The following is a 24,753-nucleotide window of genomic DNA, read 5'->3' as shown; positions in this document are numbered from 1 at the left end:
GACGAATTTCATAAATTTATCAAAGGCGCACTAGCAAAGTTGCGCGAAAAAATCACGCAACGGAGATAAATCACGTGGCTGATAATTAGAATGCTATGCTAATAATACTAATTCACAATTTGACAACAAATTCACAAAATCGCTACCAAAAAAAAAGTCTGTAGTGTCGGGGATTTCTCCTCTTCCTTCAAACCGTCCGTGTTTATATTTGTCAGGATTACGGGACTCCGATAAAAGATGCAGATAATTAAGGCAGTTGCGAATATGTGCGACCAGTCACAATTAACAGTCCCCTTCTTACTCTCGTAGCCAGGATTTATTATTTCTCCGTTCGACTTACATATCTTACATTTCCGCAAAATCTATCCGTCGGTACGTCCGGACAAAAGCAAGCGCGAGCCCGTCCCGCAGACAAGCCAGAGACAAAAAGCCCCGCTCCTCGATCGATCCTTGGTTATACATATTTTCTTTCCTCGCCGCCGATCTTGCCTTTGTCTTTCCCGTTTAAATTTTCGGTTACCTATTCGTCACCATCGTCCGGAACAAAATATCTCTCTCTCTCTCTCTCGCTCCGGCCTACAGTAGAAAAGAGACAGAGAGAAAGAGGAAGAAGGGGTGTTGGAAGAATTAATAAAAATCCTAGAGAAAAACGATAAATTACAGCGGAAACTTTCTGCCTCTGGGAGAGAATTACAGTCGGTGTTTAAACAAGTTCTGTTGCTTCAAGTTGCGCGAGTTACGATACACAAGTAAATCAAATCTGGGCGGAAACGCAGAAAAAACGCACGCGCGTGCGCGCATGCGCAACGCGCGCTCGCGCGCCGCCCGGTTTTCGCGGTAATCACTTTACTGCCTCTAGTCCTCTTTGCGCGGGATCGATTAAAAGCCTCGTAATATTAGCTCTCTGTAATCGCGTAAGCCTCCGTACGATTTCGTCGACGTTGATCGACATCGATATACGGGACGCGGCGGCGAATGGAAATGGACCGTGGTGGAACTATACGCATTCCACGCCGTATCAAACGTTGCCGGCGTCATGGCGGCCTAATGCACCGCGTCGCGGGCGTAACTGTATGCGCCAAATAACCGGAAATTACCGGGCGCATTTCAATCAGAGCGACCCGGCTACGTCCGTCGCATGGACCATCGTTTGTTCCGCATAAATAGACGCCTAGCCTGTATGATAATCTCTCAAATCGAGTCGGGAAATCTCGGGGAATTGCCGGGCTCCTATCTGCGAGAGGAGCCGCTTTTCCGGCGCAGTCACGCTCAATGATTCGCCGAATTCCGCGGAAACGGCGGAAACGCTCGTTCGTCGTTCGAATTGCGATTAGAATTCTTATCGTGCCGATATATCGATAATTGAGTACATATGCCGGGAAAGCTGCGCGACCGATTCGCTACGGAGACTCGCGCGGATTTGCCGTGAATTCGGCTCGATTGACCCTTTCCGTATGTGGAATCGTCCGGCCGGACGATAATTTAACAACGTACGTGATTAAATATCGAACGCGATTGACTGAAAAGATCGGAGAGCGGATATCCGCGAACGTAAACAGATGAAACATTTTGATCTCTCTCTCTCTCTCTCTCTCTCTCTCTCTCTCTCTCTCTCTCTCTCTCTCTCTCTCTCTCTCTCTCTCTCTCTCTCTCTCTGTCCAACTTTGAGCTACATTTCAATCATCAATTCGACGCGTCCCCGAGTCGAAATCTCGATTTTACGTTCATACTGCGATTCGATTCGGACCGTGGAGTTGAGTATGTAAAAAATTGCGATCGATATTCCAGATCAACGTTCCCAATGAGAAACGATCACTATCGGCTGACACGGTCGAAATCGAAATCCTTCCGATTCCTCGAAGAGGACGCGAGTCGGCTCGCGTTTCATGTCATGTATAATATATATTCGGCGTTTGGTGTGTATCTCTCTCTCTCTCTCACTCTCTCACTCTCTCCGCACTCGTGTGCCGCAGAATTACGTTTCCTAATTGCGCGACGGTCGGCATAATAACGACATTTGGAAATTCGTCTTTTTCGACAGTGCAAAATGCCATGCAAATTGCAGTGGAATGGAAACAGAAATTTGCAATGCAAACAACGCCGAGTGATTAAGGCAGTACGCGGAATGATTAATGCAACAATGCGATTGGTGAAAGACAAAATATTATACGCGGCCGCGCGCTTGAACGCCGGGAATCAGCAGAGCCCCCCCCCCCTCCCCCGTTTATTCTACGTCGCTGCGTCGTCGCGCACGAGCGCAAGCTACCGCGTCTACCGCGGAATTGCGCACTCAAGCAAGTTCGAGCGCAATAGCGCAATAGCGAGTCGGGCGAGCCCCGCAGATTTATCTCGATTGCTGCTGTATTGCTGCTGCTTGCCGTATTTACCGGGCGCATCCCAATTGCGGTAGTTACCGATACTTCACGAGTATAACGCGGGCAAAACAATCGTCTTTGACTTGGATGAGGCCACACCTACGCTCGTCTTTGCGCGCTATACGTGCAATTGCGCCCGCACGCTCGAGTTGGAGGCGCAGCTCATTGAATCTCCTCTGCGGTCGAATTCTGCAGCGAAACTGCGGCGCGCATGCCGCGACGATGCAGTGCGCGCTCTTCTTCGAATAGACACCGTGGCACACGTGTTCACATGAACTCTCTTTCTCTCTATATCGGCACTTTTCCCGACCTAACCGAGAGGAAGAACACGCTCGCATCGACGCGAATAGGAAGCACGCACGTTCGCACATCTTTTTCTCAATCTCGATCGACCCGATAATAACCGCGAGTTTATTAGAAAAAGAGACATGAACAAGAGATAGAAATAGAGAGGGGGCAGGGGGGAGGCGGCACAGAACACACACACATACACACACACACACACAAACATCGATTTTCCATCGTCTGGGAAATTCCCAAAGGGTTTCGCTTGTTTTCTATCGGCGCTTCGAAAGCGATGTAACCAGCGGCAAGAGGAAATCAATTGAGAGACTACATATTTTGCAATCTTCGCGGATAGCAAGATAGCGGCAAGCCTTTATTCGCGGTGGTCGGTGCTTCTTCTCCCCCGCCCCCCCCCCCCCCGCCCGCGATATCAGTATCGGGTCGCGCGGAGCAATCTCAAGAGAGTGCCTTTACCCCGCAATCTTCCGCTTGCGTTTTATTGCCGCGGTGGCTCTTCTGCCGCTTGTCGAACTGCTCTCTTGATTTTTCTCAGCCACTTGTTTTCACCGCACTCTCTTCCCGGACACTACCTCCCGTGGGTGCTGCTCGCTCCGCCGCGCCTTTACCGCCTACCTTGATCAGCGGACATACGTTCCATAACATTCGCATTAACCGGAGTGAATCCGACGGCGATTCGACAGCACCGACGAGGGAGAGCCAACGAGAGGGCATACGTCGGCGATCATCTCGTTGGTGTCGGAGGAGGAGCAGGAGAGTCGACTCGCGAGACGATTTCGCCCGGTGGTTTTATTTAAATAACTAATGCGCTCTCGACATTGCTATTATTAAAAATGCATGAAATGCATTTTTCCGTCGGGATGCCACACGGCGCGCAAATCCTTCAATTTGCATATAATTTTGTTATAACTACGCACGCGACGCGACGGTAATCTCTCGCGAGGGAGCGTCCACTCCGCAATCTTCCGTGCGTGTCGCATCGCCGCTGAACGAGCAGAACGACAGTCTTGATTGTTCTCATGGAAAAAAGAAAAAAGGAAAGAGGAGACGCGAACACGCTATTCGCTCCGCTGTTTGCTCCGCTTTTTCCCTCGGATTCTCGCGTATTCTCGCGGCGGATGAATCTCGATCTGTGTAATTATTCACCGGTACTTGCTGCCTGGAGCCGAGTGCTTTCGATAAACATCGCCGAGGAGAGCGAGACCTTTTTAACGAAGCTCCCGCTGGCAAAAGTACCACCGCTCTCCGCTCTTCGTACCGTATGTTTTATGATTAAACACGAAACACTTCCTTCCCTCGTGCGGATCGTGGAACAAATGAAGAACACGGGGGAGAGTCCTCGTCGCGCGTCGAGCGGACTTTTACGCCGAGTCGTAAACGATTTTATACGAAATTGTGCGAATGTGCATGACGTATTATCGGAAGTTACGGAAGAACAAAGGGAGAAAGGAACCGCTCGGATAATTTATATCCTGATAGCTGCGATTGCAGTTAACTCCGAAAACTCGAGCGAAACTTCTGTACCGTACTTAATGAAAGCTATATCTCTGAAGCTATAACAGTCGCGACGCTCTTACAATTTCACTGTCGTGCAATTCCGCTCGGCAAGTTACCGCGCGCGCGCGCGCGCGCGCGGTTTCGGGACACTGAACGCCCCCACGCGTGCGCTTTCTAATTAATTTTTTTCATATTACACAATCACGCGAGGCATTTTCGCATCGCCGCTTATTATCACACCGGTCGCCGGTGACGATCTCGCGAATTTAGCCGCTGCGAATGGAAACTTGTTAATGAGTTTGGTTCTCATTGACACGAGATTCCTTCTCGGGGCAATTTAAACTAAAGCGTCATTGTATTTCGTTATTTATTCGGGACTGAAAAGGGCCGCCCATTTATAACCATTATCTGGTATCACGGAGAAGGAGGGGGAGAGAGAAAGGCGCACCCCAGCAGAGGTGGGCTGTGTCTTCATGGCGAAGGAACATTCAATAGCGAATTATACAATGGCGAGATCCAGTATAAGATCGCTTCTCGTGCGAAGAGAGTTTGATCGCGAAAACTTTTACAAAGGGGACGACGTGCTCTCTCGCACTTTCTCTCTCTCTCTCTCTCTCTCTCTCTCTCTCTCTCTCTCTCCCTCTTTTTCCCTTGGCCTTCGCGCCTTTCTCCGGGCGTGTCCTTTTTTTTTTCTTCCCCTGGAAAGTGCGAAAAAAGAAAGTTTCGCTCGACGAAAATCTTTACTCCCGCGACTCGTGAGACAATAGCGCGGCTCCTCCTCCCCTCGCGCCTCGGGATCGAAACCGAGGCAGTACGAAGAAGAAGGATGGCGCGATCGCGTCTTGTCGCCCGCGCTATTATATATGTTTTGTCGCGATAAGTTTTTCCGGGGTTACCGTGCACTCGCGCGCGGCACGTTTATCTCGGGTCGCTTCCCGCGACAGAATCCGAGAGATAAGTTCGACTGCCGCGTGTTTCAGTATATCCTTCGTCACGTGAGAATGTAAACCAGCTCTTACGGAGAATTCAGTACACGGAGAACATTTGTACCGAATAGTACAGCGCTATATACTCTGTCGCGTAACTGGAATATATTTACAGCGAGGTATAAATTTATGTATATCACAGCAATTTATTCATAGCTTATCCGGGTGTCTTTTTAACTCAACAATGAGAAAATTTATACCCCAAGCGCTCCTCCGTATATTGCCATCAAACGTTTCGAAAAATACGAATATATTCTAATCAAACAAATTAGTTGTGTACGTTATCGACGATCCGAGTCGAGTATCGTCTTATCGAACAGACCGGAACCTTTTGACGGGAAAACATTCTGTGAAGTCGCGGTCATAAATGCGCGGGTTTTGTAAAATTTCCTCAGCAATAGGACGCGCGCGCGCCCTCTTAATTTCGAGCCGATTTAGGGTGGAAATAAATTCCCGCCCTCGTCGCGCGAGCCCGCGGCCTCGGCGGATGGAAGAGGGACGTTTAAACGCGCGGCAACTCTCCCGACGAAACTAACAACACCGTTTAAATTAATTCCTCCGCCGCGTTAAACACTCGTCTACTTCTGGCTACCGCCGCGCACTTCCGCGGCTATCGCCTCGCGATCGTGTCGTGTACACAGCCGAGCGGCAAAACACTGTTTCAAACAGTTCCGCGCGACAGGCGCCGCTACTTTGTGCGCTCTCCCCCTCGCGTTTGGCTCTGACGTTAATGCGGCGAATTATATGCGAACGAGTTCTCCGCGCGAGTGTGAGCGCGGATTTAAACGATTCGTATTAGCGCAACAGTTATATTTCTGCCGGGGCTGCGTGGGCTACCTTCCTCTCCCCTTCAGTTTCTACCTCTCTCTCTCTCTCTCTCTCTCACTCTCGTGTCTCGCAGTTGGCGTCGTCATTACACCTCCGCAATACGCTGTCTCCGTATTAACTGTTAATAATCGCCAGTATTCCAGTTACATTAAACTCTCACAACGCCGTGCGAATTAAACGTCTGCATCGGACGTGCTTCACTGCGCTTCGAGACGATTTATTATTATCCCATTCGCACACATTACAGCATCAGAGAGACTGGTCGTCTCACCCACACATACACACACGCACAGTCGCGAATAATTATTGCAAGTAACAATATAAGTGCGAGAGCAGCAACAGCGGTGAGATAAATGAACAACGCGTTGTTTTGATATCTGCTCGTGGGCGTTTTTTCGAGTATCTTGCGCTATGTTTACCGAAAGCTGTACGGTTACAAGCGCGGCCGTGTGCTACCCTCTCCTCCCGACCCCCCCCGGGGCTGGGATATATTTAAGCCGGCGGAATATTTTTCGAACGCTTGAAAATACGGAGGAAAAGCACGCGACGAAATTGAGCGGTGTTACGTTTCCGTTCTCTCTCTCTCTCTCTCTCTCTCTCGCTCGCTCTCGCGCGCGCGCGCGCGCCCGTAACTGATAAATGAATACCACCACTTGGTGGGAACGGTATTCGCGTCGATAAACGAAGCGACTCGGACGTCGGAGTTTTCGGTTGCGACTGCAAGTGCATCTCGTTACAGCTCGCTCGCTCGCCGCGAGCGCGAGATTGCCGGCAACGGTTTTGCGCGCGTGGCGGTGCGTGGGCTGATATTTTTCTGCGCATCACCAAAGGCCACTTTGCCTTTTAGCGTCGGCGGTGGCGGCGGGCACGGTTCGCCTCTGAAACGGTTTCGGAGTCGAATTAAGCCCGCGCACGTGTGCGCGCGCGCGCGACCTCGCCGCTAAACTCGTCATCGCGACGGATAGCCCGGCTTTAAACGAATTATGCTTCTGCAGCTGGTATTTTCATTTACATGCTCGTTCATTATTGCGCCGGCTCGCGAGTCCTCCGATGAAAGCGTGATCTTGAATTAATTCGCATCGCCGTCATCTCGCGCGGAAAGATTGAAGAGGGGAGCGCTGATGGGTGCTGTTACGAATTTTATGCTGAAACAAGAGCGAGCCCCTCTCGTTCTCTCGTCCCTCGTAGCCGTGCCCGAGAGGAAACGCGCAGCTTTTTCCTTTTTTTTTTTCTCTTTTCCTTCTTTGTTTCGAGTGTTTCTTTCCTCTTTTATTACGTAACTCTTGTATCAGGGAGAGAATAAAAAAGAAAGAGGGAGCACAGCAACGTGTGCATACATTATGGGATATTTCTCGACGAGGACCAGGCGATATTTCGCAGGATGCGGCGTATGATGTATTTCCGCAGAGTCTCGATTTATAACTGACAATAGTGAGTCCTGGATTTTGGCCAACGGAAACGGAAACGTGTAAACAAGTTGGAACATTTGCAAGCAGGTGTATCGATTTGTCATACACCATCGAGACATATGTCATTGCCGCACAATACTCTCTTTCGCGCATACATTTCGAGATATATTTTTCACATATCACGAATGCATTTCGCGCACAGCTCGCACATATCGCTCGATATATCGCGACAAATTAAAATCGCGGATAATATTTCTTCCCGTATTTACGCTCGTGCCGATCTCGCGAATGTGTTAATCGCCCAACTAATCGAAACCTTTTTCCGCGACGCGTCCGTGAATATAGCGCATGATCCATGACGATCGATGCGACGCCACGCGCGGCGCGGAATAAAGGCTAATTATACCGATGCGGAAAATCGGATTTTTACTCGACTCGCCGACGTGTGTCGCCGGCGATAATTGAATTTAAACTACGAGTTTTGACGCCGCGAGCGGACGGCGGCGGCGGCGAGGACTTTTTGCCGTGTAATCGCGGCGCCGCTCTCTCTCTCTCTCTCTCTCTCTCTCTCTCTCTCTCTCTCTCTCTCTCTCTCTCTCTCTCTCTGTCTCTCTCTCTCTCTCTGTCTCTCTCTCTCTCTCTCTCTCTCTCTCTCTCTGTCTCTCTCTCTCTCTCTCTCTCTCTCTCTCTCTCTCTCTCTCTCTCTCTCTCTCTCTCTCTCTCTCTCTCTCTCTGTCCCTCTCTCTCTCTGTCTCTGTCTCTGTCTCTGTCTCTCTGTCTCCCTCGCTCCCTCTCTTTCTCTCTCGGGGTGACGCGGTACATAGATTAAGCCGCAACAGGGTGAAAAATTAAATAATAATTTGCGAACAAGTGCGAGCCCGCGCCGGGATATGTCGCGCACACGCCGGCCTCGCGCGCTGCCTGTCGCGCATCGCGTAATACACTCGCGCGCCCGCAAATTCCCGATAGCAGTATCGCGCGAAAAGTACACCCCCTTTTTTACCTTCATTTCCGTCCGGGCTGATTTGATTTGCGAACGCGCGCGCTGCGAGCGGAACAGCACGCGCCGGATGAATCAATAGAAATAATTAGCCGGATAAAAACGGCAACTTGACGATCCGGCCGTTGCGTAAACCCCCGCGGGGGCGGGGGTTTACGAAAACTCACCGGGCAAATTTATGCCAAAATAAATTTTGCAAATTGCGCGACGCGTTAACGCGATTGCGACTACGTGTTGGCCAATTCGCTGACGGCGCGGCCGGATAAAGTAGGTAACGACCTCGGGTGTGCAAATAGACAGGAATGAAAATCAGAGAGAAGATATGCCGGAGCGCCCTTCATCGCGCACCTTGTCCGCTCATCTTGTCGCGCGAATACTCACGGCGCTTTTTCGCCGAATCGAAGTTATCCGTGCAACAATTGTGAAGCCTCGCTATCGCTGCGCTTCGCGTTGCCGGCGCAAATATATCGTGCTCTGCCGGTATCGATGGATTTACTTTGCTGTTTTAAGTCGACAATCCTGTGCCTGTTTGACGTGTGTCGTCGATGACCAACGATAGTTTGTTTGATCGATGACGACCGACTAACGACGATTCGCTCGATCGCGAGAAATTCGCTGCTCCCTTCACTTCCTTATCTCCCTGTCTCGCTGACAGATAATTGGTCAACACACGTGTACATGTTTCGAGTAATTTAATGTTCGCCAGTGTATTTTCTCCCTTGGGATTGTATTTGTCGTCTTTGCTTCTTTCGCTCTCGCGCTGCAAAGCGCGGCCTCTTCTCGTGAAATACAATTTCCGATATTATGGGAGAAAAGCCGTTTCCGCAAAGGCAAGCAAAGTCGCGCTCCACTCGAAAGCTCTTTACCGTCTTGATAGCTGATACTATTAAGAGGCTCACGAGAAATCGGGTAACTCGTTTTGGAACGCCATATTCGATCGCCTTAAATATTATTTTCAGAATAATAATAAATTCTCTCTCTCTCTCTCTCTCTCTCTCCCCCCCCCTCTTCCTTTATCTCCATTTCCCCCTTCCGTACGTTGCTCTCGTGAGGGATATTTTAGTGCCGTCGTGCCGTGACAAATTTATCGCGCGATGGATTAATGTACGATTCAAAGACCGCCTGCACGAGGTTTATTAATCTACGTGAATTTGTACGTGCGAGAACTTGGCTTGGACAAATGACGCCGTTAAAACTTGGGACAGCTATCGGCGGTTGAGGGAAACCAGATCTTAATACTCGCATATGTTTAATGACGTGCGGTCGCAGACTGTCACTGTGTGACACCCGGGACTCTCGGACTCGGAGAGTCGCAATAATATGCCGATTCTCTCACCGTGCACAGTGAGTTCTCCCCGCGAAATCCGACCACCACTTGTCAAGCACGAATATTACCGTCGCTCGTATCGGGTGCGTCGGAGCAGCGCGCCATTATTCGTATCACCGCGAGATAAGTGGACTCATTTCTCCAACGGGAAATATCGCCGAATCATTCCCCGAAGAAAAATTATTCGCGCTTCCAACATCGTCGCGCGGCTCTCTCGCGTCGGTCTAAATTAATCCTCGGTAATTGAATATTCGAGAACCTTATCGCTGGAACCACCGACCGCGATCGAAAAAATGACCGGTTTATAATTTCTTAGAAAAATTACCCAAATCTCCCCACGTAACGATGAACTTGGTGTTTTTTTTTTTTTTTGAAAATGCACGATAATAATTAATAAAAGAGGTAAACAAGTTCGCCTCTGCACAACGTGTTCCTTCACAAAAGAAAAGAAAACCCGACATTTTACCCGTTCCGTGAAAAGAAGTCGCGCTTATCGTCGATATTTCCACTGTTAATATCCGATAAAAAAGTGCGGCTTACCAGGCGAATGTTTGCTCCTTCATCGTAACCATTGTCCGCCTCGCGCATTGGAAACTCCAACGACCCTTTGGAAGCCGCGCACGACACCTTCTGTGTTTAATTAATGTTTCCCCCACGGTGCAATTCCGCGAATGAAGTCCGCGCGTTCCCGTCGATTGCACCGGTGACGGTGTTCCGAAGCGATCTGTCTTCCGACATACGTTACGTTACTTTCCTTTCGTAGCTGCAGCCGGTCACTTAGTCACCAGAAAGGCAACGGCGCTCGTTCCATGAATAAAACGCTAGTTATCGAGATCGTAAATCGCGAGGAGCACGCCACAGGGCTGCGTTTGCGCCCGCGGGCCGAAGTGGAAACAAGCGACGCAGGGTCAGCCGGCGAAGCGGGACTCGTGCATCGCCCGGCGCTTGATTTATTCAGAAAATTTTCACCGCGATACGACTCACTGCGCTGCCCCGCGCCCCGCCGCCGCCGCCGCCGCCGCCGCCGCCGCCGCGCGCGGGTCTGCGCGGTAAGTCGAATAATTGCCGCCCGCGAGAGAGTAAATGAATCTAATTGCATCTAAAATTTAAATGGCCGCCCGGCATTTGCATTTAATACCGACGTCTAACTAGCTGTACGAAGCTCGATAAAGCGAGGACCGGCCGGCCGCGCGCGACGGATCGCGCGCGGCCTCAACCTGGCCGCAAGATCCTGGCCGTCCTAAATCCCCGAATCTCCGCGCGAAGACTCCGCTCGGTCGACGTTCCTCGCCGCGCGCTTCTCGGCTCCGATGAGCTTCTTCATCGACGCGAACGGTGGAAGCGCGAGTAGAGTAAGATCCGAAAGAGTCGCTCGTGTCTGTCCAGTGATGAACATATGCGGCGTGTGGATCGGCGGCTGACGATCCCGGCAACAACGCGGATTTCTCGACTCGCGGATTCTTCAGGGATATTTATCGGGACAGGAAAGCTTCACGAGAGCTTCAGGAAAGTTTCACGTGGTCAGGCTGCAGCTCTCTCTAAAGAGAGAGAGAGAGAGAGAGAGAGAGGCGCCCTGGGTGGCGAGAGGGTGGCGAGTCGATGTTTAGCGAGAGCGGCGAGTTGACTAGCTCTCTCTCTCTCTCTCTCTCTCTCTCGCTGCATCGGAAACTTGCCGCTTGATTGCTCGCACGCAGATACGCTTTCGAACATGACACGAAAGGAATTACTTCATCAACGACGTAACATCGAACTTTGACCTGTCCTCGAACAGCCCGGGAGTCCGCCCTGGGAACCCCCTTACTGGGTGTCCCAATACGAAAGGCTACTTTGATTGCCTCGCTGACGTGAACGTGGAAGCGCGGAAACAGAGTTGCTGCAACTAACGCGGCGCAGGGAGAGCGCGGGAGAGGAGGGTAATGTGAAAATTGGAATATTCTGTCGGCGCTGGTTAATATCCAACGGAGTGGATTCGAAGGGCAGCCCACGTCGCTTCCGCGCCGGGAAAGATCCCGCGGCTCGATTTTATTTTACTTACACACACACACACACACACACACATCGATCGATCGCGCACATCAATCGAGTACACGCGATTTCAGTTTGAACAGCTGCGCGAGGTGCGAGAAGATTGATCGAGTTAACGTGACAATGAACGCGAACCGAACGCATTGTGATTGATGGAAACGGGATCTCCGGCTTAGGATTTCTGCTTCTTATGAACTAAGTTCGGTTCCGAGAACGAGAAATTCTGTTCCCCTTCGGGTGAAAACGGGCGGTTGGCTGGTTCGCCGTGTCGCACGTCAGCTCACGGCCGATCACTCTTGCCCGGCCAATTCGATTCTTTGTCTCCTTCTTATCCCCCCACCTCCCACCGAAACTCGAGAAACATCTTATCAACGGCGCGCGTCCATCGTGTCTGCGCGCGCCTCGATGTATTCCCTTCGTGGTGCAATGATGCCGCGCCGGCTAGACGGATGAATAATGCAGCGTGCATTTGTATTCGACGTGTGCACGGCTCTCGCGTTGATCGAGGTATGAACGGTGTGCCGCGTGTAAGAAACGACCGGTTGAAAAGCTGAGGTCGCTCGTCCAATGAAGAAGCCGCGCGCTGCCCCGCTAGTCGATCACGTCGCTGTTCCGGCAAATTGCATTAGAGGATTAAACGCGGAACTTGTCCGTCGCGCTTTACCTTCCCGGGGGGATTTTCGCCGCGGTATTTTCGTAATGGCAATATTGCAAGGTGCTTCCTCCGCTTCCCAGCTTGGATTGTTCGCGAGACGTCGAGGATTCCTCCGGACGTTATTCCATTTGCCTCGTTCCGCTCCCCGCCGCGCCGCGCCGCGCCGCCGATATCAATATAAAGGTGCAAATTTTCATTTAAAAAGACGCGCCGCGCTATGTAAAGCGCTCGCTCATTACGAATCCCCACGAGCCTGATGCGCGAAGGAACGAACTCTGCGCCATCTTTTTCAATAAAAAAATCGTCCCGAGGCGTTATCGAGGGACAGCGCGAGCCTTTCCGACGAATCTGATTTTTAGATTGGAAAATTAAATACGATCGGCGCGTGATCGATCTAAATTACCTTTTGATACGCCGGAAATCTGTCGGCACGTCGCGCGTTACAAATGAGAGATTTATTGATGCATCGCGTGCGCGCGGGGCAGAGAGACGTATGGATCGTTAATGAAGTTACGACCGTCGTCGCGCAATACATCGCGATGAATTTTCGCTCGATCCGCCGGAATAGAATGAGCGCGCCCGCGCGTCCGCACGCTCAGAGCCGCTCCTCTAATCCCGCCTAAAGCAAGATTAAAGGAAACGTCGCCGAAGTTGCCGCCAGGCATATCCACCCTCCCAATAACCTCAAGCTTGCAAACTGCTCTTGATCTCGCGCCAGTGAGGGACGCCAGCGTGAACTTTAGAATGCGGCACTTAATTCCGTCCTCCCCGTTCTCGTCGCACGTCATAGCGCGACGCGAGCGCGCGTCGCGACTTTACGCGCGTAGATAGCAGCGCGCCTCTCTCTCTCTCTCTCTCTCTCTCTCTCTCTCTCTCTCTCTCTCTCTCTCTCTCTCTCTCTCTCTCTCTCTCTCTCTCTCTCTCTCTCTCGCTCTCTCTCTCTCTCTCTCTCTCTCTCTCTCTCTCTCCTCTCTCCTCTCCTCCTCTCCTCTCCTCTCTCTCTCTCTCGCAGGAAACCACCCTCGGCTGACGGAAGAGGCGGGCGGCTGATAAGGCCGCGGGAGTTACGCAATATTGTGATAAAGGCGAACGTCGTCCCTCCTGGCTGGGTGATAAACGCGACGCGGAGGCGACGTAGACGCGCGCGACGCGAGAGAGAAACGCGGCAGATCCCGCCGCGATGCAGGAACGCTCGACACAGGGACGTGGAGGAGAGGTGTCGGGTAGCGAGAGAGTGAGAGAGAGAGAGAGAGAGAGAAAGCGAGAGCGAAAGAGGGTGAAAAGAAAGAGAGAGAGAGAGAGAGAGAGAGAGGGAGAGGGAGAGAGGGAGAAAGAGGAATGCCAGCTAACGAGGATAAAGGGCACGGCGTAATGGACAATGCGCGCTGAAATTCATGCCCGGCCGTAAGAAAAATTGGTCCCGCCGCGCGCGGCGGCGGCGGCGGCGGCGAAGGCCGCAGGAGGAAGGGGCGTCCGTTTTCCCAGCGGAGAATTAATTCGTCGGAACTTATAACACGTATCTCTCCCGCGCCGCGTGTGGCGTACACGAGCGCGGTGGTGGGTCGGCGGCGCCTTAAAGCGCGATTGCCATTATGGACGAAGTTGAGGGAATTTTCAAGCCGACGTCGGCGTCGGCTTTCGTTATCGAAGTCTCGGCGAAGGACGTTATTGATCGCAACTTCGACGCTTACGAGCGCAAAGTCGCACTTCCGAGGCTACTTCCCCTCGGATTCGCCGGCAAGTTGAAGCTACTCTCGAAATTTTCGCAAGTAGTCGAGCTCGTCAAAGTATTCGCGTGACGTGCGTTCGCGAGGAAAGAGGATGTATCAGGGCCCTTCAATGAAGCAGCGATTTGCTTCCGCGACGAAGCATCGCGAAACTTCCAGTCGGCCGTGCTCGAGTCATGATCGCGGAATGTCCCACGGATTCACCGTGCGCGGGGGGCGATACGATAGAATTTTGATAAAGATCTCTGTGTATTTAGGGGGATGAAATAATATTGCGACTGGTCCGCGAGCTCTCGAGAGCTCGGGAGTTTTGACAGGTGTATCTTCGCCGTGTTTATCCACGTTACCGCGGAATCCCATCGTAACGGATGAAAATCTCGCGAGTGATTTCGAGGAGGATGTGATCTCAGCGCGGATTATTTTCCTTTCCGCCTCAATCCGTTGATGCACTCCCGGCTAAAAGTGTATCTTCCCTTTTACCCCATCGCTACCACCGCCGCCGTCGTCGTCGTCGTCGTCGTCGTCGTCGTCGTCGTCGCCGCCGTTTGGAGAAGCTTCTCGGGTGCATCTCAGCCACGTCGTGTGTCGCACGCATATATAATATTTCCCCCCGGCGGAATCCCGCCGACTCGACGTCAGCCTGTGTGAGACGTCACGAGCTGCCTCGTGATAATTATCACGCTCGTTCGTCGAGGCTCTCGTTTTCAGGATCGCACCTCTCCGTAACCGGCCGAGTACATTACGCGCGCGCGCGCGCGCGCACGCGGGACTCGCGATAAATAAAATCCAGGAGGCCGATTTAATCGCTCGGAATTCTACGATGGAGCCAGCTGGCGGTCGCATACGCTAAATAGGTCGTTTCCGGGGACCGGAGCGTTACCGTCCACCGTCATGGCTGTGGAATCCGGCGGGTCTGCTAAAAAACCAAGAGAGGCTGGCGGCCGGAGAGTGCGAAGGAGTGAGTGACCAACCCTCTGCCGGATCTCTCTCATCCTCCGGAGCCCTTTTAGCGTCCGTCCACCTCGCCGTTCTCGTTTTACTTCTCCCTTTTTTTCCGGCGGGCGTTGACGCAGCGCCAAATTGAATTCGGCCTCGCGCGACGGTTCGTGAATAATTTTGCGAGAGCGCCCGCGTGTCGTCTCTGTCAACAATAATCGGCCAGTTGTCGCGTGCGCGCGCGTCTCTTCCCATCTTGCGCTCCTCCTCGCGTCGCGCTACGGCTGCAACTGCGACTGCGACCGCTCTGTGAGACCGGGCTGTTAAAAAAAATTGGAGGGAAAAATATACACATGTGTGTGTGTGTGTGTGTGTGTGTGTGTGTGTGTAATGAAATATATGTGTGTAATAAAATAACTACGGTGGCGGGCGCGCGGGCCAGGTAGTTTTCTCTCTTTATGTTTTATCGGGCGCGCGCGTATCGATTTATTCATCGCGGAAATCGAGCGTAACGAGGCGCAAAATGCCTCCAAACATTGGCCGCTGTACCTGTCCGCGCTCAATTTCGTATTCCACCCTTTTCACGTTCTTGCGGTCAGCTCTGTCCGCTTTTTCCTTAAATAAGTTACCAGTGCGCGAGCGCAGTCCCCGCCGCGCAGTAGCCACCCCCTCGCTCCCCTCGTCCGGTGGTACGTATTACGTATTATTTCGCCTCCGAGCGCGCAGCCCGCCGCTTGTCACCGTTTAAATACATCCCGGTCGAATTTCCGAGATGACTGCGCCGCGATAATTACGGCGCCCGATTAAGCGTGACGCGAATGGATTTCTCACAGAGTCACGGGCGACCGAAAGAAATCGATCTTGTCGAGGGGGGCAACAATCTCGCGTGTTGGAAAGATTATCAATCGTGACGGTCGACGCGCTAACTTCACATTAGCTTCTTCGAATAATACATCGGGAAATAATCCCGTCGACGGCGAGTGTGCGCAATCGCGCGGAGGTGAACGAGAGATAAATGAACGTGGAACGAACGAGAGAGAATTGCAGATTGATCGCCAACAATTAAGCGAATCATTTTTCGTATATTTTATATACCCCGGCTACCGCTGACCGGCGGGAAGAAATATTTAAATATGTAATTTTTCGATATTTGAAGGTAATTTGGAAGCGATGGGTTGAAAAAAATTTTTTGACGAACCCTGACAGATATCGGTAGCGTCCGGGGTCCGAATTTAATCCAATATCCACGACACCGACACCGGTGTGTCAGAAAAATACCTATCAATATTCCACATAATAAAATCTCTTCACCGCCGCGCTTGTGTGATTTGAAAAATACGTTGCATGCGACATGTGCTTACAGAGCAGCTTTTTTTGCGACCTGTTTCTGTATTTATATATCTGGAACATATTGACACGCGTATCTCCGGGCACTCCTTCCCGCGCGCAGCGTGTGAATTTTATTTTGCGTTTCTTCCTGACACACGAGCTTCACATCTTAACTGTCACATCAAATAACCGTTTTAGCGTTTTTTCGCAGCGGAAGATTACACCGGCGAGATGGGGGGTGCGCTGTTATCTCCTGAAACGGTCTTGCGTTATTAAACAAACAGAATATCGGTCTCGAATCATAATTTCCTGGCAATGCGACAGTTGATTTTCTCTCTGAGCGCCCGTAAATAGGAAGAAAATGTAATGGAAACGCGCGCGCCAGCACGAACGCGAGGCTGTTAACGGTGGTTTCCTTCCACGATGCAATCGGCGAAAAATAATTGCGGACAAAGGAAATCAAGCGCTCGCGCGTTCGAGCTTCCATTCGCTCGAGTCCGTTTTAATTATCAGGAGCTCGCCACTAGGCCGATATTAATGACGTACGTTCGTTCGAACGTAAAGTTCTTTCTTTCTTTCTCTCTCTCTCTCTCTCTCTCTCTCTCTCTCTCTCTCTCTCTCTCTCTCTCTCTCTCTCTCTCTCTCTCTCCCTCTTTCCGCGCGTTGCTGCCTCAATCTCCTGCTCACGGACGGTAACGACCGCGTTCGTTCGAAGTAGCCGGAAGTAATGTACGCTATTTCTTTCTTTTCGCGCTTCTTCGATGTTTGCCGAAATAAAAGAAGAAATAAGTGCTCGAAAGAGAGAGCAACCGTTGTTCGCGGAGGAAGATCGCTCGAGAAACGATCTGTCCGTCTAAAGGCACGCGAGAAATTTGCATTTTACATTATTTTCGTCTTGACCGGAGCGATCGAAAAGACGGAATTTTGAAACAATACGCGTTATGTGATAAGATTAGCACTTAATCTCGCCACCAACTCCACCACATCTCCGCGTATCGTGAGATCTCGATATTTGGAACGTGTCAAGACAACCGCCGCTTTAGAATTCCGTTGGTCGCAGACACCGCCGTCTTATCAAGAGAAAGACAATTCTACGAAGCCTTGCTCCGTGGAAGAAAGAAAATATAACGAAAAATATCTCTGCCGTTTCTTAGTCGCAGGCATTTATAATTATTAAGGTATATTATGCCGGACTGTTGTTCCTCTTTGCCTCTTTTTAGTCTTGTATTTGCCCTCGGGGAATACCCTGGGCTTTCGGGTCTCTTTTCTCTTTTGCCTTTCTCTTCTCCTCCTCCCCCTCTCCACTCTCTCTCTCTCTCTCTCTCTCTCTCTCTCTCTCTCTCTCTCTCTCTCTCTCTCTCTCTCTCTTTCTTCCTGCCTTCCTCGCAAATATCATCCTCGAGGAATAAAAACCGCATTATAAAAGCCGCGTGTCTGTTCATGTATCCAACGACGCGATTCCATTTCGTCGCGACGAAATCGCGCGACTTTACGATGAAATTTCCGCGCTCCTCCCGCTGTCCGGTTTTCCTTTTCGTCTTTTTTTTTTCCTTTAATTAACGCTCCCTTAGTTTCCGCTGATCCCCGTGGGAAGGAAATACGCTACCGGCTCGATCTCGCGATATGGCACGTCACGGTAATTCCCCCGTACGGGCATCAGCACTCTCTCTCTCTCTCTCTCTCTCTCGACATGAAGAATCGAAGCCAACGTGAGGACGCGGTGCGTGCAATCGCGATGATAAATGCCAGGACAGAGGCACGTTCCTCTGGGATCAACGTCAGAGCGCGATCCTTTCGCGCGATCGCGTCACCGGCGCGGCGGCTAAAAATTGCAGCGCGAACCGACACCGTTAGCCGGGATTAACCCCGAAAAGCATCGCAGCCCCTTCGCAAGACCGCGATTGCGCTGCATTATAGAGGCGCGTAATTTTGTTGTTGCACGCCGGCGAAACTTCATAAAGCCGGACGGCGCGCGCGCTTTTTCCATCTGTCGGGGCTCGCGTTGTTCCATTCTTCCGCCGTTTTTCACCGTGTCCGCACGGATCCCTTCGCTCCACACGCGATTTCGCGTTTCACCGCGGAACGTTGTTGCGTAACAGCGGCTATGTTATCCCACTTGGCGGTGGCGGCGGCGGCGGCGGTGGTGCGGCTCGCGATGATATTTCCCGCGAATGCCCCCGGATCCCTCTTCTTTTCTTTCCCGCTGTTTCCTCGTCCTTTTATTCTTCTCCCTCATCGCCGTGGCCCCCGAGCGAGACGGTGCTTTGAGTTAAGTTCAGCCTGCGGAATCCGCACACGTGCAGCGCGCGCGCAGTGGCGGGGGCGGATGCGAGGTAGATGTCTGTCGAACGCCGTTCGTCGCACCGCATGTCCCTTTAATTTAAAGTCTGCTTGTCGTTCGATTTCAGAATACCATTCTGCCCGAGGCCGTGCATTTCTGGGAACGAGCGTTGATGGTGCGGGAGACGAAGAGCACCATTAGACTGAACAGGTAAGCTCGGCGGTATTTCTTTCTCTCTCGCGTATCGTATTTCCACGGCCGACGGCGGCTTTAATTTAAATGGTATTTCCGCTGTCGGGCGATCGTGAATTTTATCAACGACTCATTGTCGCAGGTTTCGCGACGAGCAGTCGCCCGTCGAGTCAATCGCTCGTAGCTCAGATTCTTCTTCTTCTCGTTTCTCGAAACGTCGAAACTGGGGACAGAGGATGCGAATTTGTCAGGCGAATTTCACAACTGACTATATATATAGATATATATATATAGATTTTTCACGCCAAAGCGCAGGCGACCTCAGATGAGAATTATAAATATTTCATTTCGTGAATGCGCTGGTTACGGAATATTTGTAACGACTGGGAAATCGCTCGCTGTGCTGTAACTGCACGCACGTCCGTAGAATATTAACGCGTTGCCGCTTTCCTTTTTTTTTTCCCCATTTTCTCCCGTTTTCTTTCCTGCCGTTAAGATCGCGCGGAACAGCGGGAATAAAGTAGGGAAAGTACCATATACGCAGGGAGAATATTAAGTCTGGATAATATAATCCGCCGAAAAGTGTTCTGCATTATTCTATCTTAACACACGCGTGCGTACATACGCGCGCGCGGCCGCTGCAGTCGTCGCGTTTATTTGCATAGAGACCGAGATGCCGGGCTAAAAGCGTGTGAATATGTATCGCACGTATTTGCGTTTGCGCGGCCGTTCATCTGATTTACCGCCGGGGACACGTACCAGCGTTATTATGGTCCTATAATATAATAGCGCGCGTATACTCGTCGTGATCCAATGCGCCGCCGCGATGAATTAACGTTCATCGGCAAAGTGAACGCTCTCTCGCGGGCCAAGCGATGGCAAGCACGCGATCTATTGCTCGATGTTAACTTTGATATCGTATGGCCGAGTTCTTCTCATTAAAGAGAGAGAGAGAGAGAGAGAGAGAGAGAGAGAGAGAGAGAGAGAGAGAGAGAGAGAGAGAGAGAGAGAGAGAGAGAGAGAGAGAGAGAGGAGAGAGAGAGAGAGAGAGAGGGAGAGAGAGAGAGAGAGAGAGAGAGGGAAAAGACGGAGGAGAAGAGACCAAGTCGACTGGGACGGAGTTTCTCCTCTCATCTAATTACGAGTTTTATCGTCGCGTAAAAAGCAATTTTCCAAATTGCTTTTTACGCGATACTCCCCGTCTCGCCGAAGATACGGCCGCCTGACGATCATATCGTCGCGGCAAACGCGAAATGTCGACGTGCGCTCGATACGTTTTTGCAATAACCGCGAGTGTCGGAGGGGTGTCGAGGGAGGGCGGCGCTGTAATGCCGGCGGATCCAGCATCGGGAAGAGATAAATGCTCGCCGTTCGTTCTGGTCCTTTTTCCGGAGGCAGCGCGCGGTGACTCTGGCGGTAGTTCGGTGCCGCAGATATGCAACCGAGCTAAATTAATGCATCCGTGTCCGTCGGCCGGATAAACAGAACACATGGAAGTGCGCGCGGCACATAAAGTCACGCGTACACACAACCACTGCATAGTTATGTGGTTTTCTGCGCGTGTAACAAGCACCGCATACTTCCTGCGCTTCTAACGAGGCATGACTTTTCGCCGCGATGTTTCTCCTCTTCCTCTCTCTCTCTCTCTCTCTCTCTCTCTCTCCCTTTCTTTATATCCTTCTTTCTCGCTCTCATCGTCGGCTCATATGCGCTCACCGAAACTACGCACGCGAATTGTTCCCGCGCGCGAACGGCCATTCGCGGAGACAATGTAGCTATGAGTTTTCCGTGATTACGGATTATACGCGGCGCGTGTACGAACGCCTCCGCGCAAAAGAGTCGTTACTGTGAAGTTTCCCCGCGCGACGCATTGAATCTGTCACTCGGGCGCAAATGGAGTGCGCTTTGAAAGCACGAGGCTAAACCAAAGGCAATTGAACTGTGCGCGAGCGGTGAAATCGAGAGAGGAAGTAATTATACATTTCTCAAGTTCGATTAGATTAATTTTTCATCGAATAAATTGTCTTCTCTCGTACCTCTTACTTTTTCCTCGAAGTCGCTGATTTAACTAGAAACGCGAATGAAGAATGGATAAAAAGCGCACGCACATCTGCAACTCTGCTGCTTTCGTATTCCTATTCATCCCTCTCTCTCTCTCTCTCTTTTCTTTTTTTCTCTTTTGTTCCCGCGCTCTTACACATGTTTCTCCGCGTTTCTAATGTCTCATGCCTCGGTGTGATACAATGCCTGATAATAGAGCGATCATGCCGTCATCCGAGTCGCCGCCTCTGCGGAGTGTCCCGAGAGAAAAAAGCGCTCCGCGCTTCCGGTATTTACCGCTGCGGCGAGCACAAGGCGGCGAGGGTGAAAATTATGCGCGGCTTACAGGTACGGTCACCCTTCGCTCAAGCCGCACGGTCAGTGCAGATCCGATCGATCGCGCAGCGACGCATGGACGTGCGCAGCGCGCCGGTTTCTTCAGTTCATCGTGCGCGCGAGCGAGCCCTCACCGCTGAGAGGGTGCTGACGGGCTGCGACGAGCGAGAGGGAAGAGAACTTGCGGCACGTACAAGGGAAAAGTGCGAGAGAAAGAGAGAGAGAGAGAGAGAGAGAGAGAGAGAGAGGAGGGAGACGATGGTGCGAGAGATATAACGCGCGGAGGTGCGCGTGTGAAGTAATAAAACAAGCTGAGAAAGGTACGCGCGCGACTCCGATTCTGGGGCACATACATCAATCTCTTGTCAGCCCTCATTCCTATTGCTGCCAATAAAAATCCAGACGGCGAAACCGACGGTGGTAATCTTCGCGCGTCAGCTGCCTCCTCGCGAGAAACTTGCCGCGCGACGTTTATCGATCTTCCTCTATGTATCATTACGTGCCGTTCCCCGTCACGCGGCGGCGCCGCCGCACGGTGGAATGTTTGTACCAAAAAAGTTGGCCAAAATTATCTCTTGACGAATTTCGGTTTAAAACGTGCTACTAATTGTATATATGATCATTAAACAGATGTACGTGTAAGTTTTCATGAAACAACATGCAAATATATATGTGAAAATATTTTAATAATTAAGAAAGCATAAGTTTGCACATCAGTAAATATTCAACTGGACAAGCTCCAAATTTCTTCGTCTAATGAGTGCATTCCGTCCTGAGAATCAACGTCATTTTCATCTGTTGAAATATCTCCTCTTTTTGGTGTGGGGTCAGTGAGAAGAAGCATGTACAATGTTTCCTTTAAAAATGGTTTAGACTTCTTTCTTGGTACGGGTCTCATGTTTGTTGGTAACGGTAAGTCAGAACTTAGTAGGAGTCTGTTGATTATGTTCATATTGCAAAAAGGAAACAAGAAAAGAACAAGAGGAAACGAAAAGAAACTTCATGTCTAAATTCGTCCTCCGGACGATAACCTAATGTATGTTTAGAGAAACAAAAGTAATTACTAAAACTACATCCGCGCTTTTCCGCGGCTAATTCTTTCTGATATTTTATCCTGAGAGATTACCTCTTTCATTTCATCCAAGAGACGTAACAGGGATACACCCTGAAGTATAATTCAATCTTTCGAGTTTGACATCGAGAAGGCAAAAAGATATATTATTGAACGCTGCTTTCAAAATCGTATATCCACGTGAGTAACAATTCAATTGTAATAAATATAGCCTAAAACGTTTCTTCGTACCTTTCTCGAAGCAATCCATAACGAAAAATGTCGCGCTGCCACTTCTAAGAACCTTAACATTCTGATCGAAGATCGTGTGTTATAAATCGCTGAGAATTGATGCGCGCAATACGAATAATATCGAAATTCCGACTAACCAAACCGCTTCTTGTTATCGCGACCGAACAAACGCATAGCGGCCCATTATTCCACAGATATTCAACTGTCTAAGTCAGTCATTCATGTAGAGCGGGAATGATTTTAAGAAAATTGACTTTTGGCCAGCTTTTCAGGCCAATCATACCACTGTATGATCGCCGCCGCGAACTCACCCCTATTATTAGGGTATTTCGGAAAATAAGCGAACATATGCACGCTCTTTCTTCTCTCTCTCTCTCTCTCTCTCTCTTTCTTTGTATCCCACCGTATCGCCTCCCCCTAAAGCGATATTTAATGGAGCCGATCTCGTGAGTAGTCGCAACGGAAGGAGACGTCTTTCGAGCGAGAGACCGCGAACGTCTCTCCCGCGACCGTCGCTCTCGTACCACGTGCGTCACGCACACCGCTCTCGCGTGCTCGGGGAATTTCAGCCGGCTTATAGCGTGGCTACGGTATCTGTATAAGTACACGGCAAGTTGGGACGAAATTGCCCCGACAGGATTAACCTCCACGGCATACACATCGAAAGGCAAAGAGAGAAGGAGGAGAGGGAGGCCTCGCTTGTACTACAAAGTAGCGGGCATTATATGCGCTGTTCGTATAGAAACGGTTTATGCATATATTCATGGCGAAAGAAGGCGCAACGATTGCCGCCGTAACAAAAGAAGCTCGTGGAGGCGTACAAGCGCGGGAAAGCAATATGAGTCTCAGCGCCAGCGAGAGGGCGTCGTTCGCGTGCGGGTTTTAAAGCGCGCGCGTCGGCTATTTTCGCGGGCAACACCGAAAATCGTTCTCTTTTTATATATCTCTCTCTCTCTCTCTTCCCCCATCTCCCTCCCTCTCTCTCTCTCTCTCTCTCTCTCGTTACTTTGTGACACAAGATTAAACTAGTTGCAGCAATCTCCCGAGCTACTCCACCTGAATGACGTGATTTGCCAGAGGACCGTAAAGTGACGCAATTTTCCACGAGTACCGAATCGCGTTTTTCCTCCATTTTCTCTTTCTCTCTCATTCTCGTTTTATTATAAAAGTTGCACAGTCAAATTGTATTACGCAGTTTCCTCACAGTTCAGTGAAATAAAAAGATTTACGGACACTCGCGTACGAGGTGCTCACGATCATTCGGAACTACCGAGTCGCTCCGTCCGTACGGCACAATTCGCGCTCGATCTCGCCGCGTGATTGTGACGATGTGTGCGCGCGCGTGTATGCGTGTTTACGTGTGTGTGTGTGTGTGTGTGTGTGTGTGTGTGCGCGCGCGCCTTTGACCACTGTCCGGTCCTTTCGCGTGTTTGCGCGCTGCGGTTCGCAGACGGCCGGGAAGACGGGGTCTTCCGCGTGGTATCGAGGAAATTGCGCCGCGTCGCCAGCCCTCCGAGGGTTAATCGTTGCGAAGGGTTACCCGTGCGCCCAGGATCGGCGCTGGATCATGGACGGACAGCGCATTAATTCGCGTCGGTCTTCACAAAAGCTAAATGTAATGCCTGTCGCTCAGAATGCGCGGAAGTCGGGCACAGGTGCGGTGGCGGCTGCGGGGTAGAGAGTTAGAGGGAGTTAGAGAAAGCGAGAGAGAGAGAGAGAGAGAGAGAGAGAGAGAGATCGGATCAAATGAAATCCGCGCGGCTGTGCTGACGCACACGCGCGCAGAATTGCGTCGGGCACGCGTCAAAGGAGATTCGATTTGGGAGAGACAGAGACAGAGATGAAACGGAGATGGGAAAGGGGTAGGAAGGGCAGCCGATCGCGTTTAACGGGGCGGGCACGCGCGTGCAACGTTTGTCGGTCGAATGCGCGTCACGGTAGGTAGGCAGCTAGGTAGGTAGGTAGGTAGGTAGGTAGGAGGTAGGTAGGTAGGTAGGTAGGTAGATGAGTAGGTGGGTAGACAGGTGTAGGCGGGCAGACTGAGAGAGGAGAGTGGGAGATAATTCACGGGTCGTTTACATAACGCGATATTACGGTATAACGACTGTAACGCTTAATGCACTTCCGTGCATCGGGCTGCTGATTGAAGGATGCTTCGAGAGGCCCTTTAGCCGCTTATCGTTTGCACGGAAGCTCCGCTTCTG

The 24,753-nt window shown here is 51.0% G+C and overlaps 1 protein-coding gene across 2 annotated transcripts in view; it reads left to right on the top strand.

Moving 5' to 3' along the window:
* Positions 1-24,753, top strand: part of Invadolysin (leishmanolysin-like peptidase, invadolysin) — a 308,939-nt gene that overhangs the window by 241,211 nt on the left and 42,975 nt on the right. For both annotated transcript variants that reach the window (XM_011145429.3, XM_025303606.1), the window contains one exon: positions 18,806-18,888. In XM_011145429.3, coding sequence (XP_011143731.2) covers positions 18,806-18,888 — 83 coding nt within the window. The remainder of the gene's footprint in view (positions 1-18,805; positions 18,889-24,753) is intronic.

The sequence above is a fragment of the Harpegnathos saltator genome, unplaced genomic scaffold (assembly GCF_003227715.2).
Source record: "Harpegnathos saltator strain DR-91 unplaced genomic scaffold, Hsal_v8.6 scaffold56, whole genome shotgun sequence".
Lineage (NCBI taxonomy): Eukaryota > Metazoa > Arthropoda > Insecta > Hymenoptera > Formicidae > Harpegnathos > Harpegnathos saltator.
Note: the sequence above shows the minus strand (reverse complement) of the source record. Positions and strands in the feature narration are given on the sequence as shown.